The sequence below is a fragment of the Cervus elaphus genome, chromosome 1 (genome assembly GCF_910594005.1).
Source record: "Cervus elaphus chromosome 1, mCerEla1.1, whole genome shotgun sequence".
Classification (NCBI taxonomy): Eukaryota; Metazoa; Chordata; class Mammalia; order Artiodactyla; family Cervidae; genus Cervus; species Cervus elaphus.
In genome coordinates this window covers 90444073-90466121 of record NC_057815.1, presented here as the reverse complement: position 1 = coordinate 90466121, position 22049 = coordinate 90444073, and the positions used below count along the sequence as shown (strand labels likewise).

General features: G+C 46.9%; 1 protein-coding gene across 1 annotated transcript in view; it reads right to left on the bottom strand.

Moving 5' to 3' along the window:
* The window catches only part of PTPRJ (protein tyrosine phosphatase receptor type J), a 169108-nt gene that overhangs the window by 8460 nt on the left and 138599 nt on the right, over positions 1–22049 (bottom strand). Inside the window, exons 9-22 of the mRNA XM_043912164.1 lie at positions 21420–21677; positions 20371–20646; positions 17698–17988; positions 14108–14239; positions 12162–12369; positions 11938–12062; positions 8004–8091; positions 6814–6855; positions 6274–6282; positions 6082–6169; positions 5206–5296; positions 3893–3966; positions 3654–3788; positions 778–897 (exon numbers count right to left, since the gene is read on the bottom strand). Coding sequence (XP_043768099.1) covers positions 778–897; positions 3654–3788; positions 3893–3966; positions 5206–5296; positions 6082–6169; positions 6274–6282; positions 6814–6855; positions 8004–8091; positions 11938–12062; positions 12162–12369; positions 14108–14239; positions 17698–17988; positions 20371–20646; positions 21420–21677 — 1937 coding nt within the window. The remainder of the gene's footprint in view (positions 1–777; positions 898–3653; positions 3789–3892; positions 3967–5205; positions 5297–6081; positions 6170–6273; positions 6283–6813; positions 6856–8003; positions 8092–11937; positions 12063–12161; positions 12370–14107; positions 14240–17697; positions 17989–20370; positions 20647–21419; positions 21678–22049) is intronic.

Genomic DNA, 22049 nt, shown 5'->3' with positions numbered 1-22049 from the left:
GATCCCTGGTCAAGGAACTAGATCCCACATGCCGCAACTAAGACCCAGGGCAGCCGCATAAATAAATAAATATTTAAAAAAGAATAATAATGCTTTTCCTAGATTTCAGATTATTTCTCTAGGACAGATTCTCAAACTTGAACCAGCAGATCAAAGGGGAACAGATATTTTTATGCTTTGATATAAACTATAGAGGGCTATATCGATTTACACAGCCATCAAACAATATCAGTGTCGCCCATGACACTGATTCAATTTTTAAATACCATTAAAAAATAAAAAGGACACATATACTGACTTCTTAGAATGCCTACACAATTTAGTTGCATTTGTTTTCATAACCTTTGAGGGGAAAGGAGGCCATATGTATATGTCCTAGACTGCTATTAACGTAAATGTCATCATAAACTATTTCAACGGCAAATGGACACTCCTGATGTCAAATTTCCAACCAAACAATCCTAAAGGGCCTTGATCTGTAAGAAAAACTCTATAAGCAGGTCACCTGGAAGGGGAAGAAAAGAAGTTAAAGACGCTGAGCCATGCTCCTAAGATTCATTTAAGAATAACTTATGAAATTCTCAAGCAAGCAAAGCCAACAGGTTGCATTAGAATATATGCAGATACAGATTGTTACATTCTATAAAGAAGAAGCGAAAATATTTTTCTGATGCATTAAAAAAAATGATTTATACCAATATCAACCTAAAAGTGTCACCCCAAAAGTAATGTATGCTAATTTTATATGAGATCTATGCGTCTTGACTTCTTACTTACATATTTCACCGTGAAGTCTCTGATGGTCCATTCTGGAAGAACAATTTCGGACGTCATTGCCACAGTTATGTCCCCGTAATCCTGAGCCTGCTTGGAGGGCCAGTACTCCTCACATTTGGTCTAGAATAAAATGCAAACACTCAGATCACACTGTCTGCCATCACTGAAACCTCACAAGGAGATGAGATATTAAAACCGAGCATCAGAGTCTGAATCCATGCCTTACTTGGGTTCTGCCTGACCCTTGGAATTTTGTATTTTAATTTTCAATTTCTACCATCTTTATAAATTTGGGAGTCTTTCCATAAAAATCTAGATTTCTGGCTTCTTTTGAGAAATCAGAAGACCTAGCCAATACTGAGCCCTGATTTCTACACAGAAACTGACTTACAGCCAAGCAGCCACTGTTCCTTCACAGGGGACCCTGTGCCCACCCAGCTCCCCAGCCCTACAGCAGTACTGAACTAAACTTCTGCTAAACTTCTCCACGTGCAGAAGAAATGAAACCTTTTCTCAAGACTTTTAGATGTACACTAACTCCAATACAAATATAGACACACACACAAAAAAAAAAGAAAATCAGATTAAATCATTTTGGGGTCTTTGATTTTGACAGCCAGTGGGCAAATGTGAATAGAAATAAAAATCAGGAAACAACCGCTCTCTGAAAGTATCTGAATCCCCACTTGGTAGCTGACTTTTTTAAAAATGAGAGGTTTATGTTGCTTTAAAAACAGATGCCTCCTTCTCAACTCCAGAGATGCTGACGCTGGCCCAGAGATCTGTATTTATTAAAAGATCCCAGCTTCTGCTTTTTAAAAAATCTTAATTTGTAGAAAATCATAAACACCTCATGGGCTTCCCTGCTGGCTCAGACAGTAAAGAATACACCTGCAATGCAGGAGACCTGGGTTCAATCTCTGGGTCAGGAAGATCCCCTGGAGGAGGGCATGGTAACCCACTTCAGTATTCTTGCCTGGAGAATCCCCAGAGGAGCCTGGCGGGCTACAGTCCATGGGGTCACAGAGTCGGACACGACTGAGCGACTACACACAGCACATAAACACCTCATACTCAAATAAGAAGCTGACCTAAATGCTGCTTGATGTTGGCACTTGGTGAAAGCTGGAAGAAGGTAACACTAAACTATGCCATTTTATTTTCTTCATGAAAGAGTAAGGTTAGCCTCTGACATTTTTTGAGTTAATTCATGTAAAAAGTTATATTGATTTTGATGTAATTTTTCTCTTTGTTGAAACCAATTGAAAACCAATAATTTAAGTTGTTCATGATATACTAATATAACTTTGCCACATGATACACTAAATAAATTGTATTGGTTGATGCCAAAAAATATCCCAGCTAATGTACGAAGCAGGTACGGAACCCAACTTGCTGCTTCACAAATAAAGTGAAGATGGGAACCATCCCTGATTGCTTTTTGTTACCTCTCCCTCCTCCATCCCCAGCTCCAGCACAGGACCTTATACACACACTTGGGACAGATATACACATATCTGCCCAATTAAAGTGAAAGATAAGAACATGGAAAGAAATGATGCCTGTCAGTTTCCCACTCTCCCTGGGATAGTGGGAGCTCCCTGGAGCAGCAGCACCAGGAATCGGCAGAAACGCAGCTCTGGGGTCCACCAGGGACCCTGCAGGCGGAAACCCTCCCGGGAGACTGGAAACCCTCCAGGTGACTCCGAGGCACGTTCATGTTTCAGAACCACGGGCGTAGGGACTTGACTCCCACCCTATTCTTCAAGTAACAGACCTACAAGCAAAGATTCAGAGAGCATACGAGTTCCTATTCCTCAGGCACAGACTTTCTGAATTTAGCCCATGTTTTTCAACTCTCCTTGGTTTATTTGTGGAAAAGTGAAAGTGAAAGTCACTCAGTCGTGTCCATCTCTTTGCAACCCCAGGGACTGAAGCCTGCCAGGCTCCTCTGCCCATGGGATTTTCCAGGTGAGGATACTGGAGTAGGTTGCCATTCCCTTCTCCAGGGAGTCTTCCCAACCCAGGAATTGAACCTAGGTCTCCTGCATTTCAGGCAGATTCTTTACCATCTGAGCCACTAGGGAAGCCAAGGGATTTTATTACGAGAAGAAATCTTATCTTTAATGGGGGGATTCCAGGCCATCACAGGGGAAAAGGAACTGCTGAGACTTATTGCGGGATAAGTTGGAAATTCTGCATAAAGAAAGGGTTCCGATGCTAAAAACTCAGTTTGAAAATCACTGAGTTGTCTACGGCCATACCACCCTGAACGTGCCAGATCTCGTCTGATCTCGGAAGTTAAGCAGGGTCGGGCCTGGTTAGTACTTGGATGGGAAAATCACTGAGTCACTCAAGTTGGTCATCTCACAGGTACAGCTGGTTGCTTGGGGACAAGACAGGCTTGCACCCATTCACAGAGCTGATGGGGACTTCCCTGTGGTCCAGTGGTCCCTGTGCTTTCAATGCAGGGGGAGTGGGTTCAATCCCTAGTCGGGGAACTAAGATGCCACATGCCGTGGGGCACGACCAGAAAATGCATTAACATGGATCTGGTGAAGGATGGAGTCACACGAAGTTCTTATGCTGCACTAACCCAAATTTTGATGTCTATTAACTCCAGCAGCAGTGACTTAATGTATAGAGAACATTCTTCTGTCCATAAAGAAGGTAACAATAACATAGATTTTTTTTTTTTTTAGCATTTTTTAAAAACTTTTAGAGGAGAAAAAGACAAAAAGCACATTTCTAAGAATAGAAGTGCTAATGCTTGGGGGAATGTCTTTTTTTAAAATAGGTTTTAAAATACCCTCCACCACAATAACTATGAATGAATGAACTGGACGGAATAATAATAAAAAATAAAAATTACATACCCTTCCCTGTTCAACACATTTGGTCAGCATGACAATAGCATAGACATTCTTCTCCCAAACCATACGCCAAAAATCTTTCAGAGTGTTGGGTAAAGGTCCTTGCGTGGCAATAAAATCTTCTTTGGAATGGTAGCCCTAGAAAATGGAAAGCAGCACAGAGTCAATCTCAAAGAGACAGAAGAGGAGGCCCGAGGACCTCCTCCAGCCAGCCAGCATGCCAAGCCCTGCTCCCCACTCACAGGCAAGTAGTTGGCGTTGATGTAGTCATCAGTCGAATGGGTCTGAACTGAAAGTTTGACACGGGAAGTGTCATCTGTGACATTCAAAGAGAGGAGTTCCACGTTAGGATACGGAATAGAATATTTCATCTCAGAACAGAGAAACGAGCGCAAAATGGGAATGCAGGGGCTCCGTCACACCTTGACACCGCATGCCCCAGTGTTTTAGATCCACGGCCTTACTGCATTCCCGCTGTCACCAGATATGACCGTGGCACACAGAAGTTGCACAATCCCCTGGGCAGAGCTAGTAAGTGGCACTGCTTGGGTTCAAACCTGGGCAGTCTGGCACGGGTGCCCAAGCTCTGAACCACTCCAGACCACCTTCCAGATGAAACCAACTACCTCCACCCTTGGATGTATGCCACAACCTAAGGAAGGCCCTCTGCAGTTATTTATCCCTCATAACCATCCTACGAGCTTCTGTGCCCATTTTACAGATAAGAAAACTGAGGGTCGGAGAGGTAAGGTGATTTTTCCAAGCTCTTTCATCTGGTAAGTGGCAGCCAGAATTCAAATCCAGTGCCCTTTCCACTACGGCAGGGTAGATCCTCAGGGCAGAAAGTTAAGCCTTTCATGCCTTCCCTATTCTCATTAACAAGTTGTTCTAAAAAGATAGTCCCAAATGCAAGAATAAACTCAGTGTCTAAGACTACTATAAGTGGTGTGTGTGGAATCTCAACTATGACACAAATGAACTTGTTTACAAAACAGAAACAAACTCACAGTGTAAACTCAATGTGGTATTGTCCCTGTCAATCCTCAAAAACAGGAATGAATCCAAATATAATTTACATCCAGCCATGGAGTGTACTCAGCCAACCAGAGACATATCTGGATAAGCAGAAAGCGTTACTCCCCACTTGCCCTCCACTGGCTCCCCTTTGGTTCCAGAACTGTATTTATGTTGGAATAAAGGGGCTCAAAGCACGGACTCTGGCCTTTTCCCTGCAGGAAACTGCCAGATCCAGTCCAAGTCTGGTCCCACCATGACTCTCAGTGTGACTTCGGACAAATCACTTAGCCACACTGTGCCTCTTTTTTTTTTTTTTTTTTTTTTTTGCAGAACAAATATCTTACTACCTATTCCGTAAGCTATTGCGAGGCTGAATCCAATGGCTTACACTTAAACACAGTGCTGAGTGCACACAGGTGACTGATGAATGGCTGTGGGAGTGGCTGGTTAGTATCCAGGTTCCTCTGCCCCCTGCTCTTAGACATGTGATATCCATGATGGGAAAAAAAAAGGGGAAGGTGTGGGAAAAACAACTTACAGGGCAGAACGTTGTTATAGCGATTCTTTCCCCTGTTGTCAACCAGCTCAGCTGCATATTTAGGTAGATTAATTCCAACAAGCTTCAGATCCTGAAAGCAGACCATGAGAATTGTTCATTCACTCCGTGTCCAGATAGTATTTATACTGCCCAAAGGGTATAGCAGGATCAAGTGGGAATGAAGAGATGTTATGGGTACCACTGCACCCCCAAAAAGACATAGAAGTTCTAAGCCCTGGTACCTGTGAACACAACCTGACTGGGAATTACAGCTTTTGTGGATGTAAACAAGATAAGATGAGGTCATACTGCAGGGGGCAGGGCCCTTAACTCCAGTATCACTGATGTCTTTTTTTATTTATTTATTTGGTTGTTCCAGGTCTTAGTTGCAGCACGCAGGGTCTTTTTTTATTTGCAGCATGCAGAATCTTTAGTTGTGGCATATAAACTCCTAGTTGCAGCATGTGGGACCCACTTCCCTGACCAGGGATTGAACCTGGGCCGCCTGCACCTGGAGCGCCTAGTCCTAGCCACTGGACCACCAGGGAAGTCCCTGATACCTTTATAAGAGGAGAAAAGACATAGATGGAGATACATAAGGGAGACACGTAAAGATGGAGGCAGGGGACTTCCCCGGCAGTCCGCTGGTTAAGACTCCGGCGCTTCCACTGCAGGCGGCGTGGGTTCATCCCTGATTGAGGAACTAAGGTCCTGTATGCCATGCAGCATGGCCAAAAAAAAAAAAAAAACTTCTCTCTTCCATCGAAGAGGGCTACCTCTAACCCAAAGCTTCACCATAAAACAGAAACAGGCAGTTTTCCAACTTTCAGGGAAAACATAAAGCAAATAAAACTACAATATTTAACAACCACATACTTCATATTCTTCTGCAAACCCACAGTTGGAGTCAGCTTGCTGTTTCTTGAAGTAGGCCTCAAAATTCTCCACTTTGATTAACTTGGATCTAGGAAAACAAAACAACGTATCAGGATTGGTTGCATTCAATCAAGTTTACACTCAAGATAGAAAAATGCAAGTTATTTTTCAAAAAGCAAAACGTGTACTCACTTTTTAGGTCTTCATCACAGAAAAGCAAAGGAAAAAAAAAAAAAGACAATTAGAAAAAAAAAATGACTCAACCATAACTCCAGAGATTTTCCCCAAAGAAGAAAACCTATAGTATAAGGGCAGGGGGTGGTTGGGGGAGGTTCACTGAAATGTAATTCACAAAACACTGAAATGTGAGTCAGGAAATCTGACTTCTAGACCCCGTTATATAACTGAGTGGCTTCATGACTGTGAGCAAGTTCTCTCCTCCTAGACCTTGAATAACCATGCTTTTAATCACAAAGTACATATTTATTCGTAGAATATGGCAAGTTCTACTCGGCATGGTAGACCACGGCAAGGAGGTCAGCTTCAGGAGCCAAGTAAACATAGGGTCCTTGCAGGATAACAAGGCTAATAAGAACTTCTGGATGATCAGGTCCAAAAGTGTCAATCTGGGAAAATGGCAGCAGTTCCCATCAAAAAAAAAAAAATCTCAAAATAGTCACTGAACAGATTGAGGGATTAAATGTCTTAAGGCTCATAAATCTGGAGACTTACTTAATTTGAGAAAAGTTCACGTCATTGTTCTTTGCATCTTTCCTATTTTGAAAGAAAAAAAGACCCATTAGATCAAAATGGCTTAATACTATGTTTTGCTCCCTTTGTGTATCTACAAGACGCTTCTTCCCTGGGCCTTTAGTTCATAGAGCACATCAGATCCTGTTCACAAATACTAAAGCTTAATGGTCTAAACCTGTGAAGTTATTCGCTTTTATACCATCTAAAAGTATCAAAGGATCCTACTCAAGCAACTTGTAGGAATTTCTCTGAGTAAATACAGATCAGCAGCAGCAGCCTATTATATAGTCAAGCTCAATATTTCGTACTCTGATTTTTGTTTTGTTTTTTGAGTAAGGTTTTCTGAAAAAGTTAATGTAGTAAACCAGAAAACATATCCAGTGTTGGCAAGGGACCGGGGTGGCGGTGGTGGGTGGGGGGGGACCTGGCACTCTCCTATATTGCTGACTAAACCCCATACTGGTATTTTAAAAAATGATAAAACTTTCTGGAAGGCCATGTCGCAGTATGTATTAAAATTAAAAACATGCACACCCCCTGACCCCACAACCACCCAGCTTGGAATTTGGCCTAAAGGAATAACTATGATTGTGCCCAAATTTACACACAAGGTAACAGTGGCAAATAAGAAAGACACAAAAATGCCAGAAAATTGGTTGAATAATTTCCATACAGCTGAACACTCGATAGCCACTTAAACTGAAGATCCGAAGCTATCCACAGTGTCTTATGAAAAAAAGCAAGCCAGAAAATAACACGTATAATAGGATTCTGTTTGTAGGTGTGGGTGTGTGTATTTATGTGAATTTGGAATCACATCCATGTTAAGAGTAGTTTTCCATGGTGTAAGTATGGACTATTTCTTGTCTTTGTTTTTTATTGTTGGTTTTTTTTGTCATAAGTATGTATAAGTTTACTTTAACAAGAAACGATAAAGCTGTTTTTGACCCCTCCCTCAAAAAAAAAAAATAGAATCTAATGCAAAAAGCTGGCACACAGGCCCTGCCTATCAACCCAGGAGCGCAACGTGGTGGAGAAAACCACCATCAGAAGCTGCGGGCCAGGAGGAAATCTGGGGCGTGAACATACCGCACTGTGTTTACTCAGTCTCTCGCTCAATTAATTAAAAATACATGCAGGGTATTATTATTAGCATAAGCAGCAGTCACCTTTTCTTCCTCCAGAAGATGAAGCCTCCCACGGCCACGATAACCAAGGCACCAAAGATACACCCAAACACTGCTCCACAGATGACACCTGGGGAAAGTCCACACGGGAGGCACGTCACGAGGTGCTCACAGACAGACAGACGGAGCCTCTGTGTGTGTGGGAGGGGGGCAGGGGGGGTGTGTGTGGCAGAGGACAGCTCTGGACATAAAATGTGTGTGTGTGTCTGTGTGTGTGGTGTGTGGTGTGTGCGCCTGGGTGTGTGTCTATGTGTGTGTGTCTGTGTGTGGTGTATGTCTATGTCTGTGTCTATGTGCGTGTGTGTGTGTAGTGTGTCCGTGTGTGTGGTGTGTGTGTCTGTGTGTGTGGTGTGTGTGTCTGTGTGCGGTATGTCTGTGTGTCTGTCTGTGTATCTGTGTGTGTGTCCGTGTGTGTGTGTGGTATGTGTGGTGTGTGTCTCTGCGTGTGTGTGTGTGTGGTGTGTGTGTCTGTGTGTGTGTGTGGAGTGTGTGTGTGGCAGAGGACAGATAAATAGCTCTAAACATAAAATGTGTGTGTCTGTGTGTGTATGGTATATGTGTATCTGTGTCTGGGGTGTGTCTGTGTGCGCCTGTGTGTGTGTGTCCGTGTGTGTCCGTGTCTGTGTGTGTGTCTCTAGAGTGTGTGTGTGTCCGTGTGTGTGTCTGTGTGTATCCATGTGTGTGTGTGTCCGTGTCTGTGTGTGTGTCTCTAGAGTGTGTGTGTGTCCGTGTGTGTCTGTGTGTGTGTCCATGTGTGTGTGTGTCTGTGTGTGTGTCCGTGTGTGTGTGTCTGGAGTGTGTGTGTGTCCGTGTGTGTGTGTGTGTCTGGAGTGTGTGTGTGTCCGTGTGTGTGGTGTGTGTGTCTGTGTGCGGTATGTCTGTGTGTGTGTCTGTGTGTGTGTCCATGTGTGTCTGTGTGTGTGTGGTGTGTGTCTGTATACCTGTGTGTGGTCTGTGTGTGTGTGTCTCTGCGTGTGTGTGTGGTGTGTGTGTCTGTGTGTGTGTGGTGTGTGTGTGTCTGTGTGCGGTGTGTCTGTGTGTCTGTGTCTGGAGTGTGTGTGTGTGTCCGTGTGTGTGGTGTGTGTCTCTGCGTGTGTGTGTGGAGTGTGTGTGGAAGAGGACAGGTAAATAGCTCTGAACATAAAATGTGTGTGTCTGTGTGTGTGTGTGGTGTATGTGTATCTCTGTCTGGGGTGTGTGTGTGTGTCCATGTGTGTGTCTGTGTCTGTGTGTGTGTTCGTGTGTGTGTGTCTGTGTGCATGTCCGTGTGTGTGTGTGTGTGTGTCTGGAGTGTGTGTGTGTCCGTGTCTGTGTGTGTGTGTGTCTGGAGTGTGTGTGTGTCCGTGTCTGTGTGTGTGTCTGTGTGTGTCCGTGTCTGTGTGTGTCTCTAGAGTGTGTGTGTCCGTGTGTGTGTCTGTGTGTGTCCGTGTGTGTGTGTGTCCGTGTGTGTGTGTGTGTGTCTGGAGTATATGTGTGTCTGTGTGTGTCCGTGTGTGTGTGTGTGTGTCTGGAGTGTATGTGTGTCTGTGTGTGTCCGTGTGTGTGTGTGTCTGTGTCCATGTGTGTGTCTGGAGTGTGTGTGTGTCTGTGTCCGTGTTGTATGTCTGTGTGTGTGTCCGTGTGTGTGTCTGTGTCCATGTGTGTGTCTGGAGTGTGTGTGTGTCCGTGTCCGTGTTGTGTGTCCGTGTATGTGTGTCTGTGTGTGTCCATGTGTGTGTCTGTCTGTGTCCATGTGTGTGTCTGGAGTATGTGTGTCCATGTGTGTGTGTGTCCATGTCCGTGTGTGTGTGTCTGGAGTGTGTGTCCATGTGTGTGTGTGTGTCCGTGTGTGCGTGTGTGTATGTCTGGAGTATGTGTGTGTCCATGTGTGTGTCCATGTCCGTGTGTCCGTGTGTGTGTATGTCTGGAGTGTGTGTCCGTGTGTGTGTGTCTGGACTGTGTGTGTCCATGTGTGTGTCTGTGTGTGTGTCCGTGTGTCTGGAGTGTGGGTGTGTGTGTGTGTGTGTCCGTGTGTGTGTGTCCATGTGTGTGTGTGTCTGGACTGTGTGTGTGTGTGTCTAGAGTGTGTGTGTGTCCGTGTGTGTGTGTGTGTCTGTGTCCGTGTTGTATGTCTGTGTGTGTGTCCGTGTGTGTGTCTGTGTCCATGTGTGTGCCTGGAGTGTGTGTGTGTACGTGTGTGTGTCCGTGTCCGTGTTGTGTGTCCATGTGTGTGTGTCTGTGTGTGTCCATGTGTGTGTGTGTCTGTGTCCATGTGTGTGTCTGGAGTATGTGTGTCCGTGTGTGTGTGTCCATGTTCGTGTGTGTGTGTCCGTGTGTGTGTGTGTGTCCGTGTGTGCGTGTGTGTATGTCTGGAGTATGTGTGTGTCCATGTGTGTGTCCGTGTTCGTGTGTGTGTGTCCGTGTGTGTGTATGTCTGGAGTGTGTGTGTGTGTCCGTGTGTGTGTGTCTGGACTGTGTGTGTCCATGTGTGTGTCTGTGTGTGTGTCCGTGTGTCTGGAGTGTGTGTGTGTCTGTGTGTGTGTGTGTCCATGTGTGTGTCCGTGTGTGTGTGTGTCTGGACTGTGTGTGTGTGTGTGTCTAGAGTGTGTGTGTGTCTGTGTGTGTGTGTGTCTGGAGTGTGTGTGTGCGTGTGTATGACAGAGGACAGGTAGACAGCTCTGGACACGAACTGGCCCGGGCGTCTGGGAGCAGTCCTGGCCCCCTGCACCGCGAACGGTGCTCTGGGAAAGGCGCTGCTCCTCCCGACCTGCAAACGGAGGCAGCTGAGCTACCGGTGACCTTCAGGCTGCCCTCACCCCACCCCACCCCCTCCATGTGGCGGAGCGGCCGCAGGTTGGAACCTCCCGGACGCGCGGACACGCCGATCCGACTCTCTGACACTCACAGCCACAGGCCCCAGTGACAGAACGCCCGTGTGCTTGCCGGGGCGGCCTGGGGGTCCCTGAACTTGGCTGCTGGGCTTCTCTCCTGAAGCCAACAACTGCCAAGTATGGAGACCAGACAAATAGCCAACTGGCTGGTCAGTCGGCCTCTGGCCTGAGCGGAGGGGATGCACCCTGCCCCCTGGAGTCCTTGAAGCTCCTAAATCACTTCACTCTGTGTAATAAAGGATAGGAGCACTTGACAAGGAGTCCAAGCCCAGAATGTCAGGCCTGCCCCTAAAGGTACTGTGCAACCCGGGGCCAGTCACTGCCCCCCTCTGGGCCTTAACTACCTCATTCCTAAAGCGGGAATTGCACAGATACAGAGAACAGGCTTGTGGTTTCCAAGGGGACGGCAGGTCGGCGGAGGAGAGGACTGAGAGTTTGGGATTAGCAGAGGCAAACTATTATGTGTGGGTGGATAAACAACAAGGTCCCACAGTATACAGCACAGGGAACTGTATTCAATATCCTGAGATAAACCATAAAGGAAAAGAACATATAAAAGAATATACATATATGTGTGTGTGTGTGTGTGTGTGTCTGAATCACTTTGCCATGCTCCTGAGACTAATATAACGTTGTACATCAACTATATCAACTACATCAACTATGCTTCAATAAAATTTTTAAAAAATTAAATGAGCATCGGACAAGATGATTTCCAGGGCTCCTTCTGATCTTAATATCCAAGAGTTCCACGCACTGAAAGTGGCACGTGTGTCTGGCACGTGGGCACACAAACCACTACACTGGCGTGCAGATGGGAAGTGCAACTAGCCTTGGGAGAAGGGGCGTGGTGGGCGGGGGCTGGGGGACCCCAGAAGAGGAAGCTGAGCGGGGTCCTGAGGGCCAAGTGACATGTCAGCTCCGGAGAGGAGAGAGCAGGCTTCCCAAGCCTCCTGGGGACCCGGGGAGGGGTGCAGACGCGCGTCCTTCTGTGGCTGCTGAAGCAAAGCCTCAGTGAACTGCTCACAGCACCCTTGCGCCTCTACCTGGGTCCTGGGGCAGGAAGACGGCCTCTGAACAGGGACTGAAGGACACGTAGCTCTCGTTCCCGTCGATGAGCTTCTTGCTGCGAGACATGAAGGCAATACTGGTGAAGCCAGCCACACAAGCCCTGTGGGGTGACAAGGGAAAAAGAGGTGACTGAGTCCTGACGTCCCAGGCCCAGAGAGCTCTGCACCCACAGGCCCGGCGCACGAACCACAAACATTACCGATAGGAGCCCAGGGGCTCCAGCTTCCCGTTGTAGTAGCCGTGTGTGATGGACTCGTTGCCAACGTCGACTTCGTATTTCAAGACTTCAGACAAGCCCTGGGCACGTCTCTTTTCCCCTGTCGTTATGAGGTATGTCACATAGGTATCCGAGGCCCCCCTTTTGAAGTCATCATATGTGTATCTCAAAATATCTGCCGATGGAACAGCTAAGAAAGGCACACAGACGGAAAGGCGTAAGAAAGTGAGAAAGGGATCGCACGTGGGGTGGGGGACGGGGAGGTGCAAACCACTGGTGTAACACAGGCTCGAGGTTGTCTTATACGACACAGAGGATGTACCCAATATTTTGAAATAACTGTAAACGGAGTGTAACCTTTAAAAACTGTACAAATCTTTTTTTAAAGAGAAAGAAAGTGATCGCAGAGGTTTATTGTGTCTCCTGCATTTCTAAGTGATGACCTTGACACGGGGTGATGGTGGTGACCCCTGCCATCTCTCACAGATGCTCTCTCTGCCAGGTTCTCCTTCTATTAAGTTCTAAGAGCTTCACTTACTCATTTAATCCCCATAATAATCTCACTACACAGGCTGACTGTCCCCACTGTACAGATGGGGAAAAGAAGGCACAGAATGCTAAAAAGACCTGGGCCCAAAGGTGGTGGAGTTGTATTTCTAACCCAGACCATCTGACGGGGAGGCTGTGTGACCTCACCCATCCCAGGCTGGTCCTGGTCAGGCTGGTCAGTATGCAACATCACCTCCCCTATTCAGCAAAGATCTGAGCTTGGGATTTGCTGAAAACCTTCACAGCAAAATGACTAGGTGTTTGAAACAGACTCAAAACAAAAGACAGAAAGAGAGTGAGATCTCAACGTCTCTTTTTGAAATTAAGCCACAGGTTGACGACACCAGCGAATCCCCTGTCTTCCCAGATGCCCACTGCCCTGACAGTGGGTTTGATCTCCGTCTTCCTCGGGGAGATGAGGACAGAATCATAGGCTGCAAGCCTGGGCAGGGACAGCACTGCATTGTTCACAGTTAAAGAATCACCAAAAAGCCAAGCCTGTCACTGTTCCATTTTCTGGCCAAGTCATGTAACTTGCAGGAGATTACTTCCCAAACTGGGACTGAAAACCCAGGCACATGGCCTTGAAAGCTCAGAGTCCTAACCACTGGGCCCTCGGGGGAGTTTCGAAACTCAGACCTTTAAGCCAAGCCTTGAACAAAGCACCCAGACCCACCCACCCATCCTCGAAGCTTTCCCTTCTTACTTCCAAGCAATGTAATAGAGCCCTTTAAGGAAAGGCAGCATTTAATCCACCTCCTCTCTCAGCTATGGCGATGCTCTTTGCCAGTTCCCACTGCAAATGCAAATTTTTTTGTTTTCTTCCAAGAAAAAGTCACCCTTTGAGGATCATTTGGGGGGGGGGTGTGTGTGTGTGTGTGTGTGCACGCATGTATGTGCATGTGTGTATGCACGTGTGCAAGAGACAAAATTGGTTAAAACTACTAATCTGCCACCTAAAAGGCCATGTGTTGTAAAAGAGATGAAAAGCCTAAATTAGAGGTAAGCAAGTCAAGTCCAAGGGCCACATCCAGCAGCCACCCATTTTTGGTAAATTCTGGAATAGTCACTCTCGCTCTTTCTGTATTTTATATGGTTTCTTTCACGCTACAACTGCAAAGTTGAACAGCTGAGAAGGAGACTGCAGAGCCTGTGAGGTTTAAAACGGTTTGCCGTCTGGCCCTTTACAGAAAGTCTGTCAGCTTCTGACTGAGCTCATCAGAATCACACCCACCCATCCCCGGGTGAGTGCCAGCATGTGGGCCGCAGTGTCAAACCCGACGTGCATCGTCTCACTAACGTGCCTCGGTGGGCATGGAAGTGGCGCCTGGTCACCCCATCACCCACCGGCTACAGAACCCATAAGGACCCCTCCTTACCATCCACAGTGGTGAGAACCAGCGCGTAGGCTTGGATAGGTCCATGGCTGGCTTCGAACCCGCTGAACTTGACCTTCACCGAATTGTGACTGACAGATGTGATATTAGGGGACCCATCTGGAAGAGGGGGGTCTGAAACAGGACAACACAAAACACGATCACTCAACATTTAAAACCAAAGAAGGGACAAAATTATTAAGGAGAGGATTTGCTATCGTACCCCCTCAAGTTCTCCCCCGGTTCTGGGCGCTGCGTGTTGGGCTCTCGCAAAGCAAATCCAGAAGCAAAGGGCGAGGAAGGGAGCTGGTGGGGACAGAGATGGTGGGTCCTCGGGGAGCCTGCCTAGCTGACAAGGACCCCTTCAGTGGGTCCAGCCACATTCCCAAGGGGGCCTCCTGGCAACCTCGTTTCTAGAAGGCAATGTGTCTTTCCTATTTTCCACCAGTCCTTCCTGACCCAGAAAGGCCAGGTTGCTTATCCTGAGAAGGACGGCCAGAAGGAAGAGAGTGGGACAGAGACTGTGTAGGTGGAATGTCCAGGTGGGGACCTGGGAGCCGGACTTGGGCCCCGGACTGGTCGGGCAGCTGAGAACAGTGACGGAGCAGGTTCCCAGAGGGAAGCAAAGACGACGTGGAGAGAAGACGCTTCCTCCTGAGACCTGACTGCTCTGTAACACCAGTCCTCATTGTTCGCTAGGGATGGTTTAAAACTCCGCTAGAGAAACCCAGCCGACCCGCTTCCTGGAAATCAGAAAAGCCCACACGGAAACATTCTGAGAGTGGCCTTCAAAATCTCGTGCCTCAGCGTCCCGAGCTAAGCTCATAAAGCCACTCTCTGAACTGACACAAAAGGAAAGAAAAGCTGACTTAAAGATGACCCCTCTCATACACACTCTCTACCTAAGTCTGTCTCCCACATACAGTGTGAGTGTCTTTGCTATTATAATCAAGGGAGACTCAGAAAAGTGAACTCCAAAAAGACAAAGCTCACAACCCAATTCTCCAAACATATGCTGCCCAATATGGCAGCCACTGAAACGGCAACCCTCTCCAGTATTCTTGCCGGGGAAATCCCATGGACAGAAGAGTCTGGTGGGCTACCGTCCACGGGGTCGCAAGAGTCAGACGTGACTGAGCGACTAAACAACAATAAACCACTCTGAGAAGTAACTAGTTCAACTTTGGATGTAGAGCATCTCATTAATAACTTGTGTGTGTGTGTGTGTGTGGTTAGTTGCTCAGTCGTGTCCGACTCTGCGACCCCATGGACTGTTGCCCACCAGGCTCTTCTGTCCGTGGGGATTCTCCAGGCAAGAATACTGGACTGGGTTTCCATGCCCTCCTCCAGGGGATCTTTCCCAACCCAGGGATCGAACCCAGGTCTCCTGCATTGCAGGTAGCTTCTTTACCAGTTGAGCTAACCAGGGAAGCCCCATTAATAACTTACTTTATACAAATTAAATGAAGCTAAATGCTGAAATGATAACATTTTTAATATACTGGGTTAAATAAAATGTGATCAAAACTCATTTTGGGGCCTTCCCTGGCAGTCCAGTGGTCCACACTTCCTATGCAGCGGTTCAACCCCTGGTCAGGGAAATAAGATCCCATATGCCACATAGAGCAGGAAAAAAAAAAAAACACTTCATTTCAGCTACTGTTTTTAGTTTCTTAATGTGGTGCCTAGAAAATTTTTTATTATACAAGAGGCTCATATGGTTTCCTATTGGAAGGCACAGCTCTGAAGCATCCTCCAGCAATCTCGCGAGAAAATGACAGTGGTGGCCACTTGGAGGCGCTGTCCTGGCGTCTTGGCGTCAGCTGCCTCATCAGACACCGTGACACCCGCTCCCACACCGCCCACAGCTCTTTGCCTTCCAGCCGGCCAGCAAGGGGTCCTCAGCTCCCGGCCCCAAGACAGCATACCCACCTCCCAGCCTGGAAATTCCTTCCTTCTCAGTGCCTTTCTCAGTCCTACACTCAAGGGGCCCTGCCTGCCTGCATTGGGACGATCCCCTGGAGAAGGAAATGACAACCCACTCCAGTATCCGTGCCTGCGAAATCCCATGGACAGAGGAGCCTGGAGCACTACGGCCCAGGGGGTTGCAACAGAGTCAGACACCACTGAGCAACTCAACAACAACATGAGAACATTCCCTAGGAGGAATCTCTTGTGAATGATCCCAAAACAGCTGGGGAATTTGTTGACCCAGATTCTAGCGAAATATGAATCTTGACTGAGTATCTGATAATAGTTTTTTTTTTAAAAAAAAAAAAAAAAAAAGAGTGTTGGGAGGTCCCTGGTGACCTAGTGGTGAGGATTTAGCGCTTTCACTGCCATAACCTGGGTTCATATCCTGGTCAGGGAACTGAGATTCCACAAGTTGTGCAGCATGGCCAAAAAAAAGGATCATTAAATTTTTTAATGTAATGGTAATAGGAATGCAAAGAATTGATGGTTTTGAACTGTGGTGTTGGAGACTCTTGAGAGTCCCTTGGAGAGCAAGGAGATCCAACCAGTCCATCCTAAAGGAAATTAGTCCTGAATCTTCATTGGAAGCACTGATGCTGAGGCTGAAACTCCAATACTTTGGCCACCTGATGCAAAGAACTGACTCATTTGAAAAGACCCTGATGCTGGGAAAGATTGAGGGCAGGAAGAGAAGGGGATGACAGAGGATGAAATGGTTGGATGGCATCCCTGACTCAATGGACATGAGTTTGGGTAAACTCTGGGAGTTGGTGATGAACAGGGGGCCTGGCGTGCTGCAGTCCATGGGGTAGCAAAGAGCCAGACACAAGTGAGCAACTGAACTGAATAGTAAAATAGTTATGTTTGAAAGAAAGGGAAAAGGAATCCCTCTCTTGCATCAATACATGTGGAAAACATACAAATAAAATTATAGAATAACCAGAACTGGTCTCAGAGAAATCCAGTAAGAGTGGGGAGGATATAAATGAAACAAGATTGCTCAAATGCCCACAAATGGTCACCTGAGTGATGATGGTACGTGGGTCCCATTACACTGTCCTCTGCTTTCATGTCTATTTGAACATTTCTATAAAAATGCTTTGTTTTAATGCAGTAGAAGAACTTACCACTTCAAAGAATATGTGGCAACAAATTGTCGCATAAAACAAAGGCAACTTTTGGAATGTAAAAGATAATTCTCACTCACTAAATTTCTATAGATTATACAGTTTCTATGCCTCCTTTGTGGTTAGGCTGGTACAGAATCTGCCATAATGTGGGAGACCTGGGTTTGATGTCTGGATTGGGAAGATCCCCTGGAGAAGGGAAAGGCTACCCACTCCAGTATTCTGGCCTGGAGAATTCCATGGACTGTATAGTCCATGGGGTCGCAAAGAGTCGAACATGACTGAGCGACCTTCACTCACTCACTATAGTTTCTATCGACTATATAGCCTAGATTTCTACAGAACTGGGTTAACAAAACCCAACAAAAACAAATATTTTGGATAAATTTGTTTAGAAACAGGTTTCTAGGCTACACTTGGCAGAGCCTCTGGGTCAGTTTTCCAGGAGTGATCAAATGACCTGCAGGCTACCCTGCCCTCCAGGGAGCCCACCTGTGATGCCAGAGAGGCAGGTGTTTTGGGCGGGCGGTGCCTTCTTGTTACAGGACCAGGTAGCGATGCTGACGTCGTACAACGTAGAAAAATTCAAATGTGTGACTTCCGTTCTGAACTCAGAGCCATTCTTCGAGGAGCAGCCCCCCAGGATCGTTGTATTTTTCCAGTATCCGTGGCTGATCTCCAGCTCAAAGCCCGTGTTCGTGCCTAAAGGGCAGGCCCACCTAAAGACCAAGGTGGCCTTCTTGGGGACTGCTTCACAGTGGAAGGAGGCCACCGGCTCAGGGTCTGCAAGGCAAGCACAGCACATCATGAGATTCGTGGACGTTCGCCTTTGCAAACACTTAAACTTGGGATGCCTGGCCCATTGGTGATGAGGAGACAGCAGTGGGCAACGGCAGAAGAGGCAGAGGCTGACCTTGAATCGGGCCTTACTGAACTGTGTGACCTCGGGTCAGTCCCCCAACCACTCTAAGCCCCAGCTGCAGGACTATCTGAGGATTAAATGAAACAGTGGCCGTCAGGCTCCAGGCTGGAAGAACACAAGGGCCCGTGAGACATGGCTACCACACGCTGGGAGTGGCAGCAACTTCTCCACCTGCGTCCCCTCATCTTGGCACCCTCTTGACCATCCTTCTGGAACAGGCAGGGTTAATACTGTCCCCATTTTGCAGCTGAATCAACTGAGACTTAGAGAGATTAAGTAATTTGCTCAGATGACACGGCTGGCCAGTGGCAAAGCAAAACTGGATCTTGGGTTTTCTAAATCCAAGTCCAGGGTGTTTTCTACACACACAACAAGGCTGAATAATCAATAGTAAATGGTACCAGTTTCTTCATCTTTAACATGGGGTGTTATGTGTCTCTACCCATTTGAGGGCCAGTAGGATATTATTCGGGCTTCCCAGGTGGCTCAGCGGTAAAGAATCTGCCTGCTATGCAGGAGACCCAGGTTCAATCCCAGGGTCGGAAAGATCCCCTGGAGTAGGACTTGGCCACTCACTCCAGTACACTTGCCTGGATAACCCCATGGACAGAGGAGCCTGGCAGGCTGCAGTCCATGGGGTCTCACAGAATCAGACACAACCAAAGTTGACTAAGCAGGAGCGGCAGGATTTTATTGTCAACAAAAAAACAACAAAAATGGAAAACTCTTTCAGATCCCAGTGGTACCTCCAAAAATAAATAAATGGAAAACTCTGTGTTAATGTACTGGGGGCGGGGATATTATCATGACTTGAACGTTGCAGTGTTTTAAGGCAGAAAAAGTTTTACAGAATCACCCAGCACCGCGCCCACACTCTCCACCTGAGGCCTGGAAGGACAACCTGCCCCATACAATCCCCCTCCCACACTCCTGTCCATCCGCCCCTCACTGATAAGTGCTCACAGATATCTTTCTCTTGCTATACAGGAAACCATGACTGCAGCTAAGATAAATATTAGCAATGGAAGCCACCCAAAGATCAGAGTCTAGAACCGGTGAATGGAGTTCGAGTTAACACAGGGGGCTCAGGGCTGCCAGCATGTCTTTTGCCACTCCATGTGAAAGGTCAGAGGTCATCGAGGTCCCAGCCGCTACACTACCAGGGAGGCTGATCTGCTGAGATCCCTGCCCCACTTCCAGATCAGCCTGAACACACCTGAAGGGCTTAGTCTAAGGAAGAAAGGAAGCAGGTGCAAAGGTGATAGGGGATAAGATGGCACACAGGTCCAGAGGGATAAAGGCCCCGCCATCAGAACTGTGAGCAGAAGGGCTCACAGCTGTTCACCAAACATCCCCCCACTCGCTCTCTGAAAGCTCCTCAGTTAAACACAGGGCTCTTCTCTTTAAACAATCACACGATCACACGTTTTGCATTGAGAGATAAGGATCAAGAAAAGTGAAAAGGCTGAGCGTCCCCTTTTAACTATATCCTTTCTGTCTTCTTCAGGGTAATAGCCGCAAGCCCTGACATCAGCCGTGCCCTGGCCCCTCACCCCGTGGGCCTCACCTCCTCCCCCTCCCCCTCTTGCTCCTGAGGCTCCACCTCTGCCATCCTGACCTCCTGCTCTTCCTCCAACACAGCAGGCCCACTCCAGGCCCGGGACCTCCGCACCGCACCGGGACTGCCCATCTCTCCTGTCCACATGACCGGCTTCACTTCCTGCAAGTCTTTGCTCAAAAGTCACCTTTTCGACAAAGCCTTCCCCAAGATAAACATCTCATTCCTCCTACCCTTTTAACTTCTCTTTCCTTAGCAGTAATCATCACCTAATAACTTATGTATCTTGCTTATCATGTCTTCCCCCACCAGAACGAACGTTTCAGAAAGGCAGGGACTCGCCTGTGTCCTCTGACAGTACCTGACACACGGTGAATGCTCGGTACATACCTGTTGAAGGAATACACGAGGGCAGCAAGACAGCACTAATGACATAAGAGGGTGCTCACACACCACACAAAGGCTAGCCAACTAGAGGGGCTTCCCTGGTGGTCCACTGCAGGGGGCGAAGGTCCTACCTCTGGTTGGAAAACTAAGATGCCATGGTGGTCGGCAAAAAAAAAAAAAATTAATCAACTAGAGTTTATTGCAAGGACCTATGATCCTTGCATCAGCATGATACAAGAAGGAATCCAAAAAAAAAAAAAAAAAAGAAGGAATCCAAGAGGCCCCTGAGACTACTCACCTGTACAGAATGACTGCCTGCCGGGTGCAGATGAGTTGACATTCTCCACCTGTGTGAGGATCTCTACGGTGTAGGAGGTACCAGGTATTAAATTGGTGACCGTAGCATGGGTAACACCAATGTCTGTGACTATTTGCGTGGCCTTGCTGGAACTTCCATCCTGCCCAATAAGAAGGTGGTAGGTGTAGTTCGAAGAGGCTTTATCAATATTCTGCCAATTTAAGGCTGCTGCTGTGGTGTTGGTATTTATCTCAATGCTGGACACCGTGCTGGGCCCTTAAGTTTTAGGGGAAAAAAAAAAAAAGGATAGATTAACTTGAGCCATTTTATTGACTGCATCTAAAAATAGCCCAGAAATTTTTTTTTCTTTTTTTTTTTTTTTTTTCATTAAATTTGAAATAAAAATAGCCTGGCTCCTTTGGGTAAAGAATAAATAAAGCTAATACTTGCTGGGATCGAAAAAGAGAAGGCTTCCCCAAAGAGACATTTAGAAAATAATTATACAGATTAAATCTCAAAAGAATTGAAGCTTTTCAGACTTTTTAATACTTTATCTGAAATCTATTTTCAAGATGTAATTTCCTACTTGTTTTTGAAATATGATTGATGGAACAAACATATACAAAAAAGACATTATACACTTCCATCTCTACCATATATTTAGGTCAAATATCAGCAGGGCATGTCCCTCACTGGTGCATGCAAAACTGCCTCCTGTGGGCAGCATCTTCCACGCCAACATGACCCGGTAACCCTCCTCAGGTCCGTACTCCCAAGGAATGAATGAAGAGTGATGCTTCCCATGCTTATGGGATGCCTTTCTGCTTCGGAAGACAATCCCAAGTTCACACGGCTCCGCACCACGGCCGCGAAGGCAGAGCAGAACGCTGGCTGAGCCCGATGTCTTCAGCTTACTCGGTTTCACATTCTGCCCGGAGCCCAGAAACACAAGGGCCTCTTACCTCATCACTGAACCCATGCTTATTTCCCCTCCTCCAGGTGAAAGCCTGGGAAAAGGCTGCCTTAGGAGGGCGTCCTAAAACACTTACGCGTGTACTGTACAATGGAGTCGGCTATCCCCTGGACAGAGTTCATTTTGGGGGTGACTATGATCTTATATAAGGTGCCCGGGGTCAGGCCGTGGAGAGCGATCCCTCTGTGAGAACTGTTTTCCAGACGAGAGCCGTGTTTGGATTGTATCTCTACACTGTAGATGTACCCAGAAGCATTGTCTGCATTCTGCCACTCCAACTGCATTTCGGTTGTGGTGACGTTAACCACACGGATGTCAAACACTGCACTGGGGTCTGGTCAGAGGAAAGGAAGGAAAAGGGAAATCTGTTAATGACCATCGTAATGTCCAGCTTTATTCTAAAGTATCAGTCAGGAGAACTTGCTCTTCTGTCATCAAATGAGTTCCCAAAGGGCAAACTCTAACACTTCGGTGAGAAACAGTTTCTTTCAAGAATGTTGGCTCTTCTACAACACCGATGAATCTACCAACCTATCCTATAAGTTCTCTGGCCTTTTGTTTTTGTCATAGAGACATCCCCTTGGTTTGGGGGTGGTTGGGAGGGGGTCTTCTCGAGTGGAAACCATGCTCAGTTTTCTTAATCTGAGTGCCAGTGACCAGATGGGTTCAGTTTATAAAGATGCATCAAATTATGCACTTAGGGTGT